The sequence below is a fragment of the Chionomys nivalis genome, chromosome 13 (genome assembly GCF_950005125.1).
Source record: "Chionomys nivalis chromosome 13, mChiNiv1.1, whole genome shotgun sequence".
Taxonomy (NCBI): Eukaryota; Metazoa; Chordata; class Mammalia; order Rodentia; family Cricetidae; genus Chionomys; species Chionomys nivalis.
Genome location: NC_080098.1, coordinates 56,810,898 through 56,833,370, shown reverse-complemented (window position 1 = coordinate 56,833,370; position 22,473 = coordinate 56,810,898). Strand labels below are relative to the sequence as shown.

General features: G+C 45.4%; 1 protein-coding gene across 2 annotated transcripts in view; it reads right to left on the bottom strand.

Moving 5' to 3' along the window:
* Positions 1 to 16,153, bottom strand: part of Gcnt2 (glucosaminyl (N-acetyl) transferase 2 (I blood group)) — a 90,084-nt gene extending 73,931 nt beyond the window's left edge. The window contains exons 1-2 of one of the 2 annotated variants that reach the window (XM_057787576.1): positions 16,126 to 16,153; positions 13,575 to 15,037 (exon numbers count right to left, since the gene is read on the bottom strand). In XM_057787576.1, coding sequence (XP_057643559.1) covers positions 13,575 to 14,496 — 922 coding nt within the window. In that variant the 5' untranslated portion in view covers positions 14,497 to 15,037; positions 16,126 to 16,153. The other variant, XM_057787575.1, reaches the window with a different exon arrangement.
* Positions 16,154 to 22,473: the final 6,320 nt, after the last annotated feature.

Sequence of the window (22,473 nt, the reverse complement as noted above, 5' to 3'; positions counted from 1 at the left end):
CACACCAAGAGTCTACCTCAGCTTCTTGCTCTGTTTGCTGGCGGTGAGCAGGAGCACCGCAGCTCCTTTAAGAGAGGTCTTTCTGTTTCAACAGTAACAGCAACAACATCATCAAAAGTGCAGTTTTGGAACAGCGGCTTCTGGGGCAGTGCTGCTAGCACAAACTCTGACTCTTTTGGGAGGTCCAACTATGGAGCATATAAATGGGGTTTGTGAACAGAGTGCTACAACTGGCTTAATGGCAACACAGACCTGCTGTGACCCCACCCTGGATCTGGGGCGGAGAGAATGGCTCTCAGAGGCAATGACCAGACCTCCAACATATTGGACTGGGCGGAGCCAAAAGGCAAAGCAGCCTCAGTTCTAGTCAGGACGCAGCTTAGCATTTTTAAAAGCACTTCTGGACAGAAAAGGATTTCAGCTCCACAATAAGACAGATTCAGACAGCGCCTTCCCCCTACAACAGAATGTAGTCAGAGGACAGACTGTGAGATGAAAGAAACCAAATGCAAAAGTCGCAAACACTCCCTAGAATATTAGGACAGGCTGAGAGCTGCAGGCCAGGGAGCTGGGAGAGGGGACAGACAGACAGAAGAGACTGGAGACAGGACCTCCTGAAAAGAAGGAACAGACCACCTGATTCCTATAGCCACATGCTCTGTTCACATCAAATGACCTGCTTTGTTTTTTTTTTCCTTTAATTTATTTTTGTTTAATTGCCTGGTCAGGCAGAAACTTGGATTCACCCTTAACTATATTACGTCGGACAGTTAATCTCTTTTTCCCTTCTCCCTCCTCCCTTTCCAAGCCGTCCAGGCTGGCACTGAGTTCTGTCTTTCTGCTTTTGTCTGTAAAATAGCTGGGATTGCAGTTGGTGCCACCATCCAGCATGACCATTCCTTCGTGGATCTCACTGAGCAGAAATGCAGCCATTCGACACAGAAGAATGACTAACTTAGGATCTGGGGACCCCAAGCTTGGCAGTAGATTCCCTATCTTCTGTGTGTGAGGTCCTGGGTTCCATTGCAAAATTTTGAAAACACTGAGCATAATGGTACAACATGGATCAGCATCTCCACTCCTGTCATTTGCTAGGGAGACATGACAGCATGTGTCCCCAAAAGTTATTCACCAATGTCCAAAACAGCAGCATTCCTCAGAGATAAAAACAGGAACAGCATAAGTATCTGTCAGTAACCTAAGGGATGCACAAAGCCCTGCACCCCTGCACCCTTACATTCCTGCACCCCTCCATCCCTGTACCCTTGATCTCTGCACTCATGCAGCCCTGCACCCCTGCAGCCCTGCACTCCTGCATCCCTGCACCCTTGTAACTCTGCACTCGTGCAGCCCTGCAACCCTGCATCCTTACACCCCTGTAGCCCTGCATCCTTGCAGCCCTGAACCCCTGTATCCCTGCACCATTGCATCTCTGCACTCGTGCAGCCCTGCAGCCATGCATCCTTGCAGCCCTGCACTCCTGCATGAAACAGTACTGCAAAGCAGATGAGGAGCAAGATACAGATTTAAGCCCCAACAACAATGAACTCAAAACCATGCCTGAGTAAAATTGTTACCGCACAAAGGAGCCCCAACTGTGTGCTTCTACTCACACACAACTTCCAGAAAACGTGATCCTAAGTTAGGATTAGAGTGGGAAGTGGCTGTCAGTGAATGGGATTACAGGCATGAACCATCTTACCTGGCTAGGTTTCCCTTGGAAGCAGCACTGATTCGCTTCGAGGCAGGGTCACACTGTGTAACCCTGACTGTCGTGAAACTTGCCAGGCAGACCAGGCTAGCTTTGAATTCATGGTCATTCTCTTGCAACATAAGGAAACTCACACAGAGAAAATCCCTGTATCTAACAGAGTCCTAAACCACAGCCCTGTAGGGAGGATATGTGAACTTGGGGAGGGGCAGAGGGAACAAGGTGGTGCCCCCTCAGTGGGGAAAGAGCAGAGGCAGCGAGATAAAGAGGGTAAAGAGGGTAGCTCACCAGAGCAGTTCATGTGGGCTCAGTCACCAGCACAAAATAACTCATGATTTTAATAATCATCAAAAATAATTGGCTTTTTTTTTCTAAGCAAAGGACTAAGGGAAAAGCTGGCATAAAGGTCTATCTGGGAACAGCAGTTACTCAAGATTCCAAGTCAGAGCCAAACAACCCACTTCGACTACATTTTCTGGATATTATAAACCAAAGCCTTGCAGGACCCAAATCACTCAAGCAAAATTCCATAAATGCTTTTTTTTATTCCCTCATTTTTCTAGACAGCAACAAAAACCACACAACTTTAATCTTCAGACTCATAAAGAGGGTTGTTTATACTGAGCAGTCTGAAGACTGAGAACCCGTCACCCCCACCCCATAGATCACCCACGCGCCGCCCGAGAGTGTCTTCTGAATGGTGTCACAGAGGTGGCAAAGGGTATGGCCTTTGAAGAAGCCCGTGGGCGTAGGCACAGTAGCATAGAATTCTTCCCTAAGAACTGCTTAAAAACTTGAGTCAGGGGCTGAAAAATCATTAGATAAACTTTATGCAAGAGAAGGGAAAAACGTGTTTGTAGACAATATTTTTCGAGACGAGTGTAAGAGAACAACAGTCTCTGGGTACCTGTGAGGCTTAGTTCTGACCCCTCTATGGAACCAGGGTCTGAAGAGGCTCTGGTCCCTTCTATACCATGGCACAGTGCCTGCACAGAGCCTAACATCCTTTGTAGATTTTAAATCAGCTCTAGATGACATACATGTATGTATGTATGTATGTATGTATGTATGTATTATGTATGTATTTAGGGTTTTCCAAAACAGGGTCTCTCTGTGTAACAGTTCTGGCCATCCTAGAACTCACTTTGTAGACCAGACTGGCCTTGAACTCAGAGATCCACCTGCCTCTGCCTCCTGAGTGCTGGGATTAAAGGCTTGAGCCACCACTGTCCAATTCTAGATGACTTTAAATACCTAACACAAGGTAAAAACAGTGTTAGGAGTGCTTATACGATTAGACCACATTGTCTAGGGCCTAGCCTTTAGGGATTAATGAGAAGAAAAAGACCAGGATGCTGTTTTTGTTTCTTTCCTATTTTCCACCTGAGATTAGTTGAATCCTAGGATGGAAAGCGAGCCTGTCTAGAGGAATGATGGATCTTTTCTGCCCTAGTCGTGTTCCTCATTCCACAAGCTCTTGGCACCCGTCTGCGTGACGAGGTTAGGTGAATACAGACTGTGCTTGCAGTCTTTCCCTTCACTTCCTCACGTCTGGTATTGCCAGAGGACAGAGGAATGTGCTATAGGCAGACCTGCGATCCACTGGATGCCACAGAGGTATCAAAAGGGAAGTATGTGGGGCCTGGTTCTGGGGGAGGAGAAGGGAATGGAGTGGTGACACTCTGGTTGGCTCCCAAGGGCAGCTGATAAGAAGGAAGAATAAGGTCAAGAACATTCCAGAACAAAGGGAGGGCAGGTACGAGGGCGGGCAGAATATTTATCTTGGGAGCAACAACCTAAAGTGACCTAAGCTCTTAGGAGAGACTTTTAACCAGTCCCAGAGTGTTACTTCTTTAAGAAAGTAAAGACCAGACAGACACAGGTGACCCAGGGAGAAAACAAAATCCCTGAGACCTCCTGTGGCCACATTCCCTCTGCCTCCTAATCACAAACTTCACCTGATGCCTTCCAAACCAGACATGCATGGGCTTTGTTTTCTTTTTCTTAACCTTACACAGGAGTTTTAGAAGAGTGATGTGAACTGCTCAAGAGTTCGCACGCCTTTAATCCCAGCACTCGGGAGGCAGAGGCAGGCAGATCTCTGTGAGTTCGAGACCAGCCTGGTCTACAGAGCTAGTTCCAGGACAGGCTCCAAAGCCACAGAGAAACCCTGTCTCGAAAAAAACCAAAAAAAAAAAAAACCAAAAAAAAAAAAAAAAAAAAAAAAAAAAGAGCTAGTTCCAGGACAGGCTCCAAAGCTGTGTGTCTGTATATGTCTGTACATGTGCACGCACCTGAGGTTAGTATCTTCCCCTGGAGTTAGAGTCACAAGCAGTTGTAAGCTGCCTGATGTAGATGCTGGGAATTGAACTCGGGACCCACCCCTGCCCTGCGAGAACAATATATGTTCTTAATCACTGAGCCATCTTTTCAGCCCTGGGACAGCATAATCTGTATTATTCAATATGTTTTCTTTCCTTTTCTTTGTGTGTCATGTGGGTGAGAGTACACAGGTGTGTGTGTGTGTGCATGCGTGCGTGTAGGTGTGTGCACATATGTGTATATGTGTATGTGTGTGTGCATGCCTGTGGAGGCAAGAGGACAATCTTGACTGTCATTGCTGTCTACTTGTTTTTTTTGGAGGCAAGATGCTTCCACTACTTAAATCTCAGGTCCTGGTACCTGGGCTCAAGGAACACACCAGTCTCAACTGGTTACAACAGACAGCACTAAAAATGAAAATGCAGTAAGCCTGCCATGTCCAGGGTTTAGGAAACATACTTGCTATGGGGTGAAGCAGTGCTGGTTCTGAGCCCAGATTCAAGGGCAACGGAACGCAGAAACAGAGGAGTCTGTTTCCCGGGCTCACCATCGCCACTTTCTTCCTTCCTCTAGTCCTTCCCTTTTTGGCACTGTGCTAGTTTGAAGTGAAGCATCTTCGCAAAAGTTCACAAGTTTCAGGCTTTGCCCCTCAGCCAGTAATGATCATAGGTCAGGCCTTCGGGAACAGATCGGGGTCATGAGGGCTCTGACCTCATCAATGGTTTCACAGTTTAATGGGAGGCTGGAAGACTGTAGAAATGTCAGGAGGTGGAACCCCACACCGGAGGGTATGATTTGTCCAGGATCCATTCTCTCCTATAGTTTGCTTCCCAGTAACCTCGAGCCAAACAACTCTGCTCCACTGTGTGCCTCTGGCCATGATACTCTCTCTGCCTCACCTCAGATCTAAAAACAGAGCCAAGCAACCGTGGGCTAAAACCTCCGAAACTGCAAGCCGAATTAAATCTTGGCTACTTTACATAGATGCTCCTGGGGAAATGCAAATCAAGTCTACATGGCTATTTCATTTCCCCCAGTCAGAATGCCAATCATTGGGAAAGCTGAAGCTGGTAAAGACGTGGGTGAAGAAGAGCCTTTGCCCCTGCTGGAGAGGGTGAGAAGGTCCAGCCTCTATGCAAATCAGCATGGAAGTTCCTCAAAAAACTAAAACCATCATGTGATCCAGCTATATGACCTTTGGCCCATACAGGAAGGGAATCTAAGTCAGCATACAACAGAGATGTGCACACATCTGTTTATTACTGTGTGGTTCACCAGGGCCGACGTACAAAGTCAGCCTAGGTGTCTACCAACAGATGAATGGATGATAATCTGTTGTGTCATTTGTAGGAAAATGGACGGAACTGGAGATCATTATGCCAAGTGATGTCACACTCTAGAAGACAAATATTATGTGTTTTCTCTCATGTGGGGAATGAATATATATGTGTGTGTGTATGTACATATATACATATACACACATGGGTGTATATGTATTTCAAATATGTAAGGCATGAAGGTATAAAAGGAGTGAGAGGGATTGATGGTGTGCTGGGTTAGTTGCTTGTCAACTGGACACAAACTTGAGTCATCTTGCTCCAGAGAGGGAGCATCAACTGAGAAAATGTCTCCATCAGATTGGCCCAAAAACAAGTCTTTGGGGGCATTTTCTTGATTGACGTTTAATGTTCCTCTTTGCTCTCTGCTTTGGTTCCTGCCTTCAGTTTCCTGCCTTGGCTCCCTTGCTGGTGGACTGCAGTCTGCAAGCCAAATAAACGCATTCCCTTCCCCAAGTTGATTCTGGTCAGTGTTTGTCTGGCAGCCACAGAAGGCGAACAAGGACAAGTGGGAAGATGGAGGAGAGGACAAGAATGGGTGACTGGGTAAATGAGCAAAGCTCATGAAGTCCATGTGTGAAGGGGACATCAGAAAAACAATTATTCTGTGCAATCATTGTTTAGACATCAGTTTTGACTGTGTTTGGTGATGCGTGCTTTTGATCCCAGCACCTGGGAGGCTGGGGCAGGTTGACAGCTGTGAGTTCAGGCCAGCCTGGTCTACATAGTTCTAGATCAGCCAGGGTTGCATAGGGAGACCCTGTCCCCAAAGCAAACAACAACAAAACAATAAAAATAAAGATTTTTTGTTACAGCAGCAGAAAGCTGACTAAGATGAAGACTTTGGCATTCTTTTTCTTTCCCTCCTGCCTCTCATAAAGATTTGTTTCTAAAGGCTCTTCTCTCATTCATTCATTCATAGTTTAACATAAATTTGAAACAAGCTATGGTTCAAAATACTAATTTGTACCAAAGGAAGTAGAAACCACTGACCAGTTTGGAAGCCATTAATACTAAAGGATACAGGACCAAAGAAACTAACCCACCATGATTTCCTAATCGGGAGTGAAGTCATTCAGCTTAGATGATGAGCAGTCGCCCAGGGGAAAACAGCAGGTGGAAATCACTCACAATCCAGTAGTGTGGTGGACTCAAAGTGAAACAGCATCTTGTGACTGGATTAGAGAGGACTGGAAGAAGTGGAGGAGGCTGTTAGATCTGAGGAAAAACACAGTTCCACAGCCAGCTGCCTCTCCTAACAGTCAGGGTTTCAGAGAGGAGGAGCCCCTTACTGGTTTTTGTTTTGTGTTTGTTTTTGTTATTTTTTAGGTCCCTTTTATGAGGAAGGGTTAGGGTTGATAGAAATCAGCTGTCGAGATAAGCGGACAGAAGAGTCGGGTACTCAGGGCTCAAGGCTGTCTGTGCGGTAGGTAAGGACAGGAATACATCTCAGGGAAGCAGAGTCATCAAGGTGCCTGGGAAGACACACTTTAGTAGGGCAAAAGGGCAGTCATGTCTCAGAGTTCAAGAGTTCAGCAAGACAAATTGGGGGGCATACATCACGGGGTCACAAGTTTAGTGTAGGTTGGAAAACATGCTTTGCTGGATACATTAGGCTTAGGAAACAGAAACTTACTCTTGTAGGGAGGTTTAATAACAGTGTATAACAACATGGCTCCTGTTTCGTTTTCAGGGATTCCCATTTCACAATGGTGACCAAAGCTTATTTGGTAATGCCCTAAAACCTGGTGTGAATTCCCTGTCTGCTAATCAGGTATCCCGTCTACCTGAGTAGACACAAGGAAAGAGCTTCTCAAAGGTTGTGTGTGCGGGTAGCCATGTTTATGTTTTTGCTTCCTCCTTGTAAAGCACAGGACACCACCACGTGGCTTATAGGAGATGCCCCACTTGGAACATAGGTTTAGGTAGCTGCATGCAAGGAAGTTAACGTCCATCTCGCTACACTCCTGCTACAGGATCTAAAGCAGGTGGCATTCAGAGATGGCTGGGCATGGAATCAGACATACACTAGAGGGAAGGGAAGAGATTCAGAGTCACAGGTTAGTGCATTGCCCCAGTAGGGACGAACTCTGGAATTCGAGGAAAATCGGCAAAACCAGACAAGCAGAGAGAGACAAACTGACTGTTCCTTCATGGCAGCAAGAACTGGTATAGGGAACCCTGTCTCAAAAAACCAAAAAAAAAAAGAGAGAGAGAACTGGTATGTAGACAGCGTGATCCGTCTGTGACAGTCCCCACCCACTGGCCACATGGAGAAGTGATATTTCTGGTTCATACACTTATTTATGTTACTAACACACTTTATGATGTTATTTATATCAACTTCTCAGTTTCCTTTTGTTTGGGTTAGTGTGGCTCCTGTGAACTTTAAAAGTAGACAAGTGGTCAGCATTCACTTTTCCTGGGCAGTGTTCTCGTTCTTCATGAAAGCGAGCTTCAAGACTCTGTTATCCTGGATTCTTCTTCCCAAACTGGGGCTGGTTCCATTTTTCATTTATTAGAGAATCTTAATTTATTCTAATCTAAATTTTAAAAATTTGTGTATTTCTTTTTGTTGTTGTTTTTTTTCTGTTGTTTGAGACAGGGTTTCTCTGTTAGCTTTAGAGCCTGTCCTAGAACTCGCTCTGTAGATCAGGCTGGTCTCATATTCAGAAATCCACCTGTCACTGCCTCCCAAGTACTGGCAGTAAAGGCGTGCGCCACCACCGCCTGGTCAAACTGTGTGTTTCTATGCTCACATGTTTGTGTGCATGCGTAAGCACATGCGTGTAGAGGCCAGAAGTCAATGCTGTCTTCTTCAATTGCTAGTTGAGCCTTATTTTTTTGAGACAGGGTCTCTGCCTGAACCTTGAGTTCCTGGTTTGGCTAGGCTGGCTAAACCAGCCAGAAAACCCCAAGCAGTGAAATTCTGGGTGTGCACAGCCATGCCTAGCTTTTTTATGTAGCTGGCAGGGACCAAGCTCGGGTCCTCATGCTTGCATGGTAAATACTTTATAAACCTAGACATACTCCTACTCCAGACTTTTATTTTTGAACTGGAGTCTCATATAGGCCTTGAACTTGCTGTATAGCAAAGACTGGCCTTGAACTCCTGATCTTCTAGCCTCTGACTCCTCAAACAACAAATCTTTAAGATTCTTCAAGCCCTATTCAAATTGAATATTCTTTTTGTCTACTCCAGTTCAACAGTGTTCAATCTTTTGACATCATGACATGCATGACCTCGTCATCTACAAACGCGCTGGGCCACACTCATAGCTATCCACGGCCAAAGGGCTACGCCCTTTAGACTCACTTGCCCTGGTCCTTTCCAGTTGTGACATCTTTTCCTCTGTCTTTGCCATCACTGAGAATCTTCATTATAAATCTCTGATCACTATGACCAACATAAATGTTAAGCTGGGAGCGTAGACCCCAGCCCCTCGCATCTATCCCAGGCTTGAGAGTTGTATTAGTCTGGACTCCAAATTCCAGGATGCCAGGTCCTGACCACCACCCCCCCCACTCCCACACACAAAGTATTTAAACAAACTCCCCAAAGAGGAACACGTGGTCTCTTTTCCTTTCTCCTGGTGGTGGTCGCATTTGCGACCTTCCGGTTCCCCCTCGGGACCACACGAATCCCATTAAACCTGGATATTTCCTAATTTGGCTTGTTGTGATTTGGCTTGATTAGGATTTTTGAGTCAGCAGAGAGCTCGCATTAGGAAATATTCCTAACAATAATAATTTATCCTCTTGCCCAAAGCTGCACCCATCACTAGAAGAGCCCTTGCCACAAAAATGCTGCCGTTTCCCACATTGGCAGACTAACAGTTGAACAAGACAAATACCTAGATCTTTGGTTCACCTCTACTCTCTTGATCCAGACCTATCTACAGGCCTCCCTTAAGTAGGATAAGAGTTGGCAAGACCAGACTCTGTTCTGCAGCAAGGAAGGAAGGTCTACCTACTTAACCCAGGGGCTGTGCAAAGTTGAATTGGCGTCTTTGGTTTCCCTTTCTTTGCTGATACCACTGCCCACGAGAGTTCAAATAGAAGTCCAGGTCCAAAGCATGGATCATGCAGAGAAGCAGGATGTTGCCAATAGTTTCTGTTCAACCAGCCGGTAACAACTATGGACTCTCAAGTTGGGATGGAAGAGTCTCCGGGCCATATATGTGTCCAACATAGGGGGTTCCCCCACAACATTCCTCAGCCTGTTACCCCCCTTGCTTAGGTTTGGGTCACACGGCTGCCCACTGTGTTCCCAGCGTCTCTGCTTCTACCATCTTCTGTCTACCTGACCCCAGATTCTTTTTCCCACACTGCAGCGATTGTTCTTCCTTTAGTGACAAGGTTTTTCATTAAGAAACTTCAGGTTTTTTCCAGACAGTACTTTTTTTGTTTATCTTAGTCCTTTCTGAGAAAACCAGAAATGAGGTGTTTTTTTAATGCTTGGCTGTTCTCCCAGGAACAATGCTTTAGAGTTTGGTGGTGTGCCTGAACCCATGTCACAGTCTAAGTACCGTGGGAGGAAGAAGTGGGGATTTCACCTTTCCTATTCTGGTCACTGAAAGTAGGGAGGGCTGGGCACAAAGGTACACCTCCATCAGTGCTGAGGACACTGAGGCAGGAAGACTGCTTAGAGGTTGAGGCTAGCCTGGACTACATGCAAAACCCTGTTCCGACAAACCAGAGAGAGGGAGGGAGGGAGGGAGGGAGGGAGGGAGGGAGGGAGGGAGGGAGGGAGGGAGGGAAGAGAAAAGAGAGAGAAAGGGGGAGAAATATATTTAGGGGTTCCAACCTGTCTTTGAAGCCTGAGTCTTTTAACCCAGTACATTGCCTGCTTCCTGTTCTGAGAAATTCAGACTTTGAACACTTCCTATATCTAGGAAGCTTTGTGGGCAAAGATCTAAAACAAGCCTTCTCAATGATTCATAACCCAACAGGGGAGTTCTGCCCACTCATTCCAACCTCAGAGGGGCAGTCTTCTTAAGCTCCAGGTGATAGTAACATTCTTAATATGTGTTGAATTTCCAAACTAAAAAAAAAAACTCTAATCTGACCAGAACCTTGATGGTAGCTACATTTACCCACAGAGACAAGTTCTCACTATGTAGATTAGGTTGGCCTCACAGTAATCCAACTGCCTCTGCCTCCTGAGCACTGGGATTAAAGATGTGTACCACCAAGTCCACCTCTAGCTGCTCTTCATGAACTGTTATTTAGGGTTGAGTTCAAACAGCACTGACTGAAATCACCATAAGGAACTTGAGATCACTCAAATAATTTGGAACTTTTGTCAAGGAAGGTAGAGTTAATTCAGGAGCAACTGATAGACAATAGAAAATAGAAAAGATTTAGTTGGGCGGTGGTGACACACGCCTTTAACCCCAGCACTCGGGAGGCATAGGCTGCCAGATTTCTGAGTTTAAGGCCAGCCTGGTCTACTAAGTGAGTTTTAGGATAGCCAGGGCTACAAGGAGAAACCTTGTCTTGAAAAACAAACAAACAAACAAACAAACAAAAATCAGCTTTAAAAGATGAAGTTTAGGAGACTGTGGCTTATCACTGTGTCTTCACTACTGAGAGATGAGTATATGATCTAACAGTTTTGAAATGTCTTTGTTTCTGTTAAGGCAGTGATCTGGAACTCCTTGGGGTCATTTATGTTTCTAATTCAATTCCAAGAAGGAACGAGAGAGAGAGAGAGAGAGAGAGAGAGAGAGAGAGAGAGAGAGAGAATGAGAACGAATGGATAGAAAAGAAGAGAAATAAAGAAAGGTTATCTCTTTCTCCCACTTTTTAAAGGTTAATTTATTTTCTATGCTGTTCTGCCTGCAGGCCAGAAGTGGGTACCAGATCACCAGATCTCATTATAGATGGTTGTGAACCACCATGTGGTTGCTGGGAATTGAACTCTGGACTTCTGAAAGAGCAGCCAGTACCCTTAACTGCTGAGCCATCTCTCCAGCCCCCTGATCCCCTCTCCCACTTTGTCTTTTAAGTTTCAGGTTTTAGAGGCTGGCACTCAAGTAGCCTAGCCTGGCCTTGAACTCCCCTTGTCACTCAGAATGACCTTGAATTCCTGAGCCTTCCATCTCCCAAATGCTGGCATCATAGACCATGGTGATCAAGTTACTTCCCATTTAAAAGGATGGGAATTTAACCATGAGGTAACGGGGGTAAAAATATTCAAGTCACTGTTCAAATTGTTTTTATATTATTTAATCTTAATTTATTCTTTTTTCAAACAAGCTATTTTGTTTTCACTCTATTGTATGTGTGGGTGTGTTCTCTGTGGGTCGCTGCATGAGACTAAGGTGTTCTTGGGTACCAGAAGAGGGCATCAGATCAACTGGAGCTTCAGTTATAGGTAGATGTGAGCTGCCTGATGTGGGTGCTGGGGTCTCAACTTGGGTCCTCTGCAAGAGTAGTACAAGCTCAGAGTCCATGTCTCTTTGTGGGACTCCTAGCAGTGAGATAAGGACCTGTCCCTGATGCTTGGCTGGCTTTTGGGAACCTGTTCCCCGTGCTGGATTTTGCCTTTCCCAGTCTTGAGGCAAGGGCAGGAACTCAGTCCTGCCTCAACTTGAACCCACGGAAGACCTGCCATTTACTGAATGGAGATGGAGGAGTGGAAGGGGAGGGTTTTGGGAGTGGAGGTGTGGAGGAGTAGGGGTGGGGGTGGGAGTGGGGGGCACTGGGAGGAGGAGGTGAAACTTCTGCCAGTATGTAAAATAAATGAAAAAATGTTATTTAAACATTTAAATTAAAAAGGAGTAGTACAAGCTCTTAATTGTTGAGACATCTCTCCAACACTATAATGCCTTTCTTTCTCTTTCTCTCCCCCCCCCCACCATCTCAATGTAGTCCTGGTTGGCCAGGTACTCATTATGTAAACCAGGCTGTCCTCGAATTTACAGACCTCAGATGACCTTTGTTTCCTAAATGCTGAGATTAATGACACGCGTACCCTCTGGCTGCCTCAGCGTGCTGTTACTAAAATAGGAAGTAATTTTAATTTTTTCCTTTTGAGTAGTTAAGTATTTGCTCAATCTCCTGCCTGTGTCAAGAGAAAATACACATCTAGGATGGGTCTACGGGCCCAGGGCTGGGGAGGTCGGCAAAACCAAACCATGCAATCAAGTTTGCACCTTGGCTCTGCTAGTCCATTTGTTCATTTATAAAACAGGCTTGAGTCGTATCTTCCAGCCTGTGAGAAGAACGCCTGTAAAGAATTTTTTATTTACATTAACAGCAATGATGTGTGTGTGTGTGTGTGTGTGTGTGTGTGTGTGTGTGTGAATGAAATGGGACAGAAAATCTTTTGAATGGGGAATCCAGTCATTTGTAACTTCATGGGGAAAAACCTTTATGCTAGGAAAATATTATGCAAACTGATCAAAGTCAGAAACTGAAAGACAAAATACTATATGATTTTACAGATATGTGGACCCTAAAGGAAAAAAAAAGAAATTGACAGGAGAGCAGAATGATGGCTGTAGGAAGGGAATAATAGAGAGTTGCTGGTCAAAGGGTACGGAATCCCCGACAGAGGAATAGGCTAGACAAGGCAGCGTAGCAGGGTAACTACTGATGACTGGACACCAACTAAGACAGCAGCCTCCAAGAGTCATGTCCTCCCCGCACGAACGACAGGCAAGCAAGATATCCCAAGCAGCTTGTGGTTCATCTCACAGTGTTCGTTCGTATCAATGTGTAACATCACGATTTGCAAATAAAATTAGGAATTAAAAAATTACAAATCGTCCATGCTCAAAAACATTTGAAAACTGTCAGGTTTGTTATTTTAAATTATTTACCTCTGGGCCCCGTGGCACACCTGCCTTTGATCCTAGCAGGTGGATTTCTGAACTCAAGGTCAGCCAGCCAATTCTGTGGAGTGAGTTCCGAGGACAGCCAGAGCTGCACAGAGAAACCCAGTCTTGAAATTCTACCTCCTCCATGCTTTTTGTTTTGCTTTGTTGTTTGTTTCTACCATCTTTTGAGAAGCTTATTCAGCAATGATTGATCATGAAGACAGATACATACAATGACTTATAACCAAAATTGCCCAGATACTCAGGAAGTCATGACAGTTCATGAGTCCCAGGCCAGCCTGGGCTAAACACAGCAAACTGAACTATAAATAAATAACACCATTGAGAGGAAGGTGAGAGGAAACAGAATATACATACCGGGAATCCTATTGAGTGTCACCCAGAAATGCTCGTCGGGACTGTAGGTGTCCTTGGACCAGGAGAGTAAGTTCAGTGAACGCTGATCTTTGAGGACAAAGTTAGCAAACTCACGGGTGAGAGCCACATAGGCAGTGCCAAAATAAATAGTCATATTGTGAGGAGCAGGAGTTTTTAATTTTGGTGTAAAGCGCACGTAGGGATTTTTAGCATTTAATTGTTCCTGGTGGATGTACTTGGTCCTACCGATGGCATGAGCAGGAGGTAGCACCCCTGGGGTGAGATTCTTCCCAATAAACCCTTTCAGGTACTGAACTATTTCCCTGTTGGTTTTCAGGGGGAAGTCCTGCCCACAGGTGTTGAGGACAAACTTCCAGGGGACCTCAGAAGCCACCAGATCTTCCATGCAGTTCAGGTCTGCCTGGAGCCGGGAGAAGCCAGCATAAACCACGGCCTCTGTCTTAGAGGCCAGGAAGGCATTGGGGAAGCAGCTTAGTAACTGCTGGACGGCATCTTTAAAAGTCTCTGACGCCTTCTTATCCACGTGCACACAGTAGACGTTCTGGGGCATGTAAATCGCCCTGAAGAGCCTTTCAAAGGTGTCAAAATCTTTGTGGACAGTCATTATGAAAGCCAAAGGAAAGCCAGCTTCTTCTTCGGAGAGAGTTTCTGTTATGTAGTGGTTTTGAACCCTGTACTGGGAACAGGTGAAGTTTTCCAGGGTCGTTGTCCTCGGGCTGTATGCTGGGTAAAAATTCTCCTCACTCACTATCTGAAAACAGACTTCTGCTAAGACAGAAGCATTGGGAATCACCCTTGGGAAGTGATTGTTCTCCCACAATTTGCTGTTGTAAATAAATACAAACATCAAGGCCACAAAAACAGACAGACTAAAAAGACGCCGGTAGTTCCAGGAGCCCATCGTCTAAAGCCAGGAAACGAGCAAAATGTCTTTACAGACGGGATTGGAGAGGCGTGTCTTTTAACTTACATTTTCTCCAAGTCCAGACATGGTCCCTCCTGGATGTGGCTCTAATGAGCAGCGTGTAATGTCTTCTTGGTCCTTTCTCCTCTCCTCTTCCCTCTTCTTAGCTTGCTTATAATTTCATTTTTTGTTGACAGACTTCCTTAGCAGCTCCGTTGCCCAGCCTCCAACCAACTTACAACCAACTACTACACAAAAATCCAATTAATTACTACACAAAAATGCCCCACCCCAGGGAGAATACTGGGGTCAGGGACCCTACGCGTCCCCACAGGGAAATCACTATTGGTGACCTTCCGGCGATACATCGCTCTGGAGCGCTGAGCCAAGCCTCTTCTCCCAGTGGACGGCTGGTGGTAACTGTGCCTGCTTCCCCGGCTTCCTGTTAATCATTGCATTCAAATGACTGGGTTTGTTTGCTTAACCAGCTCTGCCCAGCTAAAGTTCTGAGCATGTGAACACTGCCTGGAGAGAGACTCTGTCAATTAAAAAAAAAAAAAAGTCATGCTTGACAATAAATTGCTTAACCCAGCCTTTTCCCACCCTTACTCCCCGCCCCTTTCCTCTCTGGCTGGGTGTGCTTTAAAGCAAGGCAGAGGACGACTGACTGTTGAGCCAAATTCTTTCTGGGGCTTAATTTTCTGTGCTGCTAGAGAAGGTCCTTAAAAAGGCATATTAACTACTATGCAGACCTCACCATCTAACTCCCAGGAAGCTCCTGGACATTCGGAATAAAGGCTAAATGTTTAAAAACAAAACAAAACAAACAAACAAACAAACAGGAAAACGTTTAGAACCAACAGCTTCCCATCACTGTCAAATTCCATGGAAGCTAACGTTACTAAATGTCAAGTTTGTCTGTGTTTTCCCTGCACAGGATAAGGGCGGAATGTTCTGATGCTCAGAGAAGGGGGAGGAGCCAAGTCAATTTTAAATAGTACAGGCGTAAAGACTTTCAGGTCCTGAAGCTTTAGTTATTTTACTTATTGTCCAGGCTGACTTCTAATGACAGACCTCAGTTGGTTTTTTTTCCTCCTGGGACTCTTCAGTTTTACTAGGGAAACTGGGGCTCCCTTTTAAGGTTCTTAGTCTCACTCATACAAGAATTTAGAAATGGACTCTGAGCCGGACGGTGGTGGCACATGCTTTTAATTCAGCACTCAGGAGACGGATCTCTGCGAGCTTGAGGCCAGCCTGGTCTACAGAGTGAGTTCCAGGATAGTGAGGGCTGCAACCCCCCCCCCCCCACCGCCCGCCGCGCCTCGCCCGGACTCCAAAAACAACAAAACAAAACAAAAAGACTCGGAAAGAAACACCAGGACTACTTCGCTAGCGTTTAAAAGAAGAGGACAGTGCAGGTTATAATACAGCTCAAGTGAAAACGCGGGCAGTGGCGGGGAGGAGGGAACAGCGGAGGCGCACGGAGTGGCGGGCGGGGGAATATTACCTTTTAAGTTAGGCGCAGGGTGGGTAAAACAGAAAAAGGGATTGCTCACCCAAGGATAGATGTGGGTTAGGGAGCTGAGGAAAGAATCCTGACAGCAAATGGTCATTTTCAGACCCCACCTTCTCTGGGTTGTAGTTTGAGAGTTTTGTTTCTACGCATGCGCTATTCACACGCTGACAGGTCTTCGGTCTTCCTCCACAAACCGACTTCTTTCACATGTTAATCTCGGTGGAGTTTGGTTTAGTTCCTCCTCTGTCACCAAGAGCTGGGACTCCAAGCCGGAGACACTACTCCCAGTTCAGATTTGTAAACAGTTTAAAGGGTGTGTCTTTGAGCATAGGGGGGGGAGGAACGATTTTTTTATCACCGTAGGTCAAACATAAGAATAAACTTTAGATAATGTATAAAAGAATTCTTTACCAAATGAAGTTGAGGCAGGGGAAAGAGCAGCATACCACACTGAACAGGAAACACACACACACACACACACACACACACACAGCAGAGGTCGGGGGAGATCCCCTAACACCCATACTTCCAGAAAATGACATCGTTGCTAACTTTCGTTTGAAATCTTCCTCCTCCCATACACCTCCTCCTTGAGCCTCAGCCAAGTGTGTTACATGCTAGAATCCACTGATGAGTGCGATATATCGTAGGTTAGCCGGCGGCATATGTGTGAAAGGGCGTCTCTAGGGACTTGCACACTTGTGTCCTCATCTGTCTATCACTCTCCACATCTTTTGCACACAGCAATCAGATAGATACAGACTGAACGCTTACACTTTCATGTCCCAGTTTCCCTGCTCACTTTAGTGAGGGATTCCAGGCAATGTTGGTTTGTGAGAGATAGATTTGGTCCCTGTAAATATGTCGCACTAAACATCCCTGCTTTTCCAATGTGTCTTAATTATAGAGGCAACATGATAATATTCATAATTTAAGTTTTCATACTTTGTACTTTCATCTGACCCCCCCCACACACACACACACTCACAGACATACACATTTTGATTAAAAACACAGAGAGGATCCCCAATGTAGCTCATTGGTAGACCACTCATTTAGCACTGGTTCATTCCCAACTTAAGAAAAAAATATCAAGGGCTGGTGAGGTGACTCAGCCGGTGAAGGCGCTTGCTGCCAAACCTGACGACTGGCATTCAGTGCCTGGGACCTACGTAGTAGTAGGAGAAAATTGACTCTTGAAAGTTATTTTTGGCCAGGCGGTGATGGCGCATGCCTTTTAATCCCAGCACTCATAGAGACAGGCAGATATCTGTGAGTTTGAGGCCAGCCTGGTCTACAGAGCTACTTCCAGGACAGGCTCCAAAGCTAGAGAAACCCTGTCTCAAAAACAAACAAACGAAAAACAACAACAAAAAAAAACCCCCAAAAAAACAAAAAACGAAAGTTATTCGCTCATCTGGGTAGACTTGTGTGTATGCACACACATGCACAATTAACAAATAAATGCAATAAAGAAACTCAACTAAAAGATAAGGAAATGACGAACCAAGTGAGTGTGCACGTTTCTATCCTGTTGTTTAAACCAGGGATGCCAGGCCATCACCCTTCAAAGTGGCTCTTGTCACTGACTTCAGAATACACTATTTTAGAAGACAAGGCCAGGGTCACTGATGGCTTGATTTCCCACAGCAGCTGGAAGCAATGTGATTCAGATCCTTCCTGGTTCTGTGTCACATGCATCAGGGACCTAGGGAATGAAAAGGAGCTGTGGGCAAACCCTGAGGACGGTGACAGTCTCTAGTTGCTCCAGGAACTAGTTGTTGCCTCCTGTGATGCAGCTGTACAGGACTCCAACACTTACGCTCTTTCCTTCAGGGCCTTTCTGGTGTCCATCCAGATGTTTGGTGTACTCTCTGCCTGTACTACATGCACTACAGACCTATGCCTGTGGTGCGGTGCTTGCACTACGAGACGGTTAGTGAGTCTCGGGCAAGGGCCTGGAGATTTAAACACACAGAGACAGAGAGACACTGGTCACCCTTGAAACAAGAATGCCTCCTTTATTGTGGGCAGGGGCACCTTATATAGCGATCCTTAACTGATAGCCGTGCCCCATCCAAACCCACCAGAAACCACTCCTCTGCCATCAGGAACTCCTGAGGGTCTTGTGCTCAGAGCAGCTGCAAACACAAGAAAACAAGTTGTTTTGCTCAGAGCATCTGTAAGTCTAATAAGTTGTTTACAAGAAATTCAGGGTCTGGGAGTCCACAGCCTCCACCACTTTGGAACACATCACTTCCTCGATACAGAAAAAAAATCTTTCCGAAGAGGAAAACAATTTCTCTACTTTGTACTTCAAGTTTCGTAGCCCTCTAGACCGACATTGCACACACTAAATGAACTTGACTGTAGGGAAGGGGAAATGAAGACATCATTGTCTCACTGTGCTTGTCTGAACTGGGGTAACCATTCTCACGGTCTAGCCTCCTGATTTAGCCAGACGATGACGTCACCTTTGTTCTGGCACGTACCTCAATTCTACCCCTTCAGAGATTACAGCCACAGCCACATCTGCAATCGCCTGGCCGTTCCTTGACTTTTCAGCTCACTAGGTTTGGCTAGCGAAGCCATAGATATAGTAGTTGGTACTTGGTTGCAGTGGTATCTTATGCCTCACCTGAAACGCCACAAGGCTCCTTCCAGAAATGTCTGTGATTATTTACAGTATAATTTTGAATAATACTTGTCACTTCAAGAAGAATGAGTAGGGGCCAGTAAGATGGCTATCCAGGAAAGGCACTTGCCAACCAGCCGGACCACCTCAGTTCAATCCCGGAAGCCCACAGGACAGAAGGAGAGAAGGCGTCCGTCCATAGGTTGTCCTTTGACCTCCAAATGTACACAGAGGTACATACTCATGCATGCACACATACTTATAAATATTAAAAATGAAGATGATTGTATTTTTCTTTCTCATCTTTTATATTTATTTTTACTTTATGTGTATAATATTTCACCCACATTTATGTAATGTGTAACATGTGTGTGCCTGAGGCTGGAGAAGGCCTTGTTGAATTCCCTGAGACTGGAGCTACAGACCAGCTGCGCACTGCCCCATGGGTGCTGGCAATGAAACCCAAGTCTTCTGTGAGCACAGCTAGTGCCCTTAGCCTCCTGAACCGTCTCTACAGCCAGGTCATATCTGGAGCCATTCATTGCCCCGGAGGCAGCCATTCTGACTTCGAAGCTCTCCCCATTAGGGCGGGGAAATAAGTGACCCAAAGGATCAGAGACAGTTCAATCCAGCTTGAACATTAGATTAAAGTCGACACCCCACGGTCCAAGTTCAGGAGGTGACTAAGCACAATAAAGAAGTTAGGAACCAGTATAGACCTGTTAACCTTTCACTAAATCTCAGGTCTCAGGTGTTTCAGAGGTCAGCAGAACAGATTGCTACATCCTTAGGGCATAATCACAAACTCTCACTGAAGGACATTAACCAATTTTTATTACACCAAGGCGACTTTACTGAAAGCTGAATTTATACCAGTGCCTGTGGGAGGGGATTTCATCCGGCTCACCTATGCCACCCCAGGTAGCTTTCCCACAATTCATTTCATCATGACATCATCTCTGAGCTTAAATCTGCAGCTAAATAAACTGCTTGGAACTTCTGAATCTAGGAAAGCCTGTGAGGCTTCAGAAAGATAAGAACCTAGATTAAACTCGTGTTTTAATGTGAAGTTTGTGGGCATCTTGCTGGGCTCATTCCCTGCTCTCCTTTCTCCTTCCTCTTCAGTTACTTACTTTGCCACTACAGCTGAGCTCTGAGCCCTGTCTATCTTATTCTCCTGGGGTTTGCAGCCACAGGAAACAGCCTGAAGCACCAGGGTTTTAAAATAGCCAGGAAGCCTGGTTAAAAAGTTCCCTGGGTTCGGTGAAAAGAGGTGGCTCTCTCCACAGGCTTGGAGCCTCCGATAGTCATGTGTTCTCTTGCTCCCAAGCTTCGTCTGGGTGGAACTTGAGAAGACAAGCAAGCCCCTTCCTACCCGCTCTGTCTCAGACTGGAGAAGACTCTCCAGTTATCTGCTTCGGGATTTGGTTTCCCTTCAGAGTTAGGTCAGCCACGAGTCTCAGTTTTTCTTTTTCTTTTCTTTCAGTTCTAAAATAACCTAACCGACACTGATGTCCTGCAGTACTGGGAAGACCGTGGCCGCGAGGCGACTATAACACCACCCCACCCCCAACCCGCTCATGGCTGGCCAGTGATGTCCAAGCTAATTTTAGACCTTGAAGACAAGCCACGGGGAAGAAAAGGATAATGGGCAGAAAATGATCAGGTTCCATGATTTAACTTAAAGTGACTGGAAACAGAGCAATGGGGAAGGAGGAGAGAAGTCAGTTCATCTTGTCAAGTTCAGTCAAGAAATGTCACTGAGGTAAACAAGGCTGGAACTGGAGCCAAAAGACCCATGGTCTTCTGCGCTTGTGAGAGTCCTGTCTTCCTCTGCAGGCTTCATGTGCTGAGTGCTGAGGAAGGAGGTGAGCCCCAAACCACAGGAGCTTCGACAGCCCCACTTCATTGCAGAAAATAATCAGGTTTGACTTGGGTATATTTCTATCTTTAGATTGGCTGTTGCTCTAGTTTTCAATTGCTGTTTATAAATGCCACGATCAAAAGCAACGTGGTGAGGAAAGCGTTTACTTCATCTGACAGCTTCTGTGAAACCAGAACAGGAGCCACATGGTTGTTCGGGAGTCACATTGTTAGCCATGATATTCATTCTCCATACCTAAGCCTAATGTATCCTGCAAACCATGTTTTTCACTGTATTGAACTTGTGACCCCATGATGTATGCCCACCCCCTTTGCTTTGCTACACTCATGAACACGTGTGATTACCCTCCTTCTACATGAAATATTCTCGCACTTATTGTACATGATATATTATTGTACATGATATATATTCTTCTACATGATATATTCTTGCACTTATTGTAGAGAAAAGTTTCTGTCCCACCCAGTCCCGCAGCCATTCAGTCCCAAATAAACACACAGAGGCTTATGTTAATCATCAACTGTTTGGCCTAATGCTCAGGTTTATTACTAACTAGCTCTTATGACTTAAATTAATTCACCCATAATTCTTATCCGTGTTTAGCCACATGGCTTGGTACCTTTTCTCAGTGAGGCTTTCTCATCTTTTTCCTCTGCATCTGGCTGGGGACTGACTCTCTGCCTTTTCTCTTCCTAGAATTCTCTTAGTCTGGTTGCCCTGTGCATACTTGCTGCCTGGCTACTGTCTAGTCAGTGTTTTATTAAACTAATACGAGTGACAAATCTTTCCAGTGTACAGGAGCATTATCCCACAGCAACTTATCCACCACAAAGGCATCCTGGAGCCCTGAGTCTCCCATTCTTTTGTCCACGTTATTACTAGCCAATTAATCTCAAACCTAACCCTTCTCATAAAAGAGGCCTCAAAAGCCAGTGAGGGACTGCTTTCTAAAACCCCAACTTAGGGGGAGGCAGTCTGGCCAGTTCCTTGTGCACTTCTAAATACAGCTTGTTTTAATCAGACAGCCAAGGAAATGTTTTCTCCCTCAGGTCTAACACAGTCCATCATGAAGGCAAGGCAAGGCAGGAACTCAAGCAAGAGAACCCGGAGACAGAAACTGAAGCACAGCCTACGGAGGTGTGTTCCTTGGTGCCTTGCCTTTCTTATACCATCTAGGCCCACCTGCCTGAGAGTGGTACCACCCACAGTAATTCAGGCCCTCCTGCATCATTAGCAATAGAGAAAAATGCCATAAACATGCCCACCGGTCAATCTGACCATTCTTCAACTGAGGTTTCTCTGTTCTAGATATGTCAAGTTGATTAACCAGGTTTAGCTGTCACAAGTGTTTTAAAGGTTGGATAGATTTTATACATCAGATATATCTATACACTGGTGTTTTGTTATGGGGATATATCTTACATGCCATCATCGTATTATATGGGCAAGTTCCGGTACTCATCGAGTCCACAATCTGACTTTGATGTTAGAAAAATGGAAGATGGCTGTTTACTAGTTTCTAGAATTTTTTTAAACTTATTTTCAAAAATGGGAACTGGGGAACATAATATAAGCATTCTTCTTCATAAATTGTCAAATGTCATACTGAGGATATCAATGGGTACTAATGGCATAGTAAGACAGATAATAAATAATGTCCCTTGCGGGTTAACTGGGGACAGGAAGGAATAGGTTGGGGTGGGATAGAGGGAGAGAGTTCTCAGATAATTGGGGGGGGCATTTCCAAATGCAACAGAAACTCCCAGGAATCCATGAGGGTGACCCTAGCAAAGACCCCCAGTAACAGGAGACATGGAAGGTGATCTGGCCATCTTCTGTAACCAGACAAGGCTTCCAGTGGAGGGATAGGGAAACTAAGTCAGCCACAAAACCTCCGACCTATAATTGGTCCTGCCTGCCAAATGTGCTGGGGTTGAA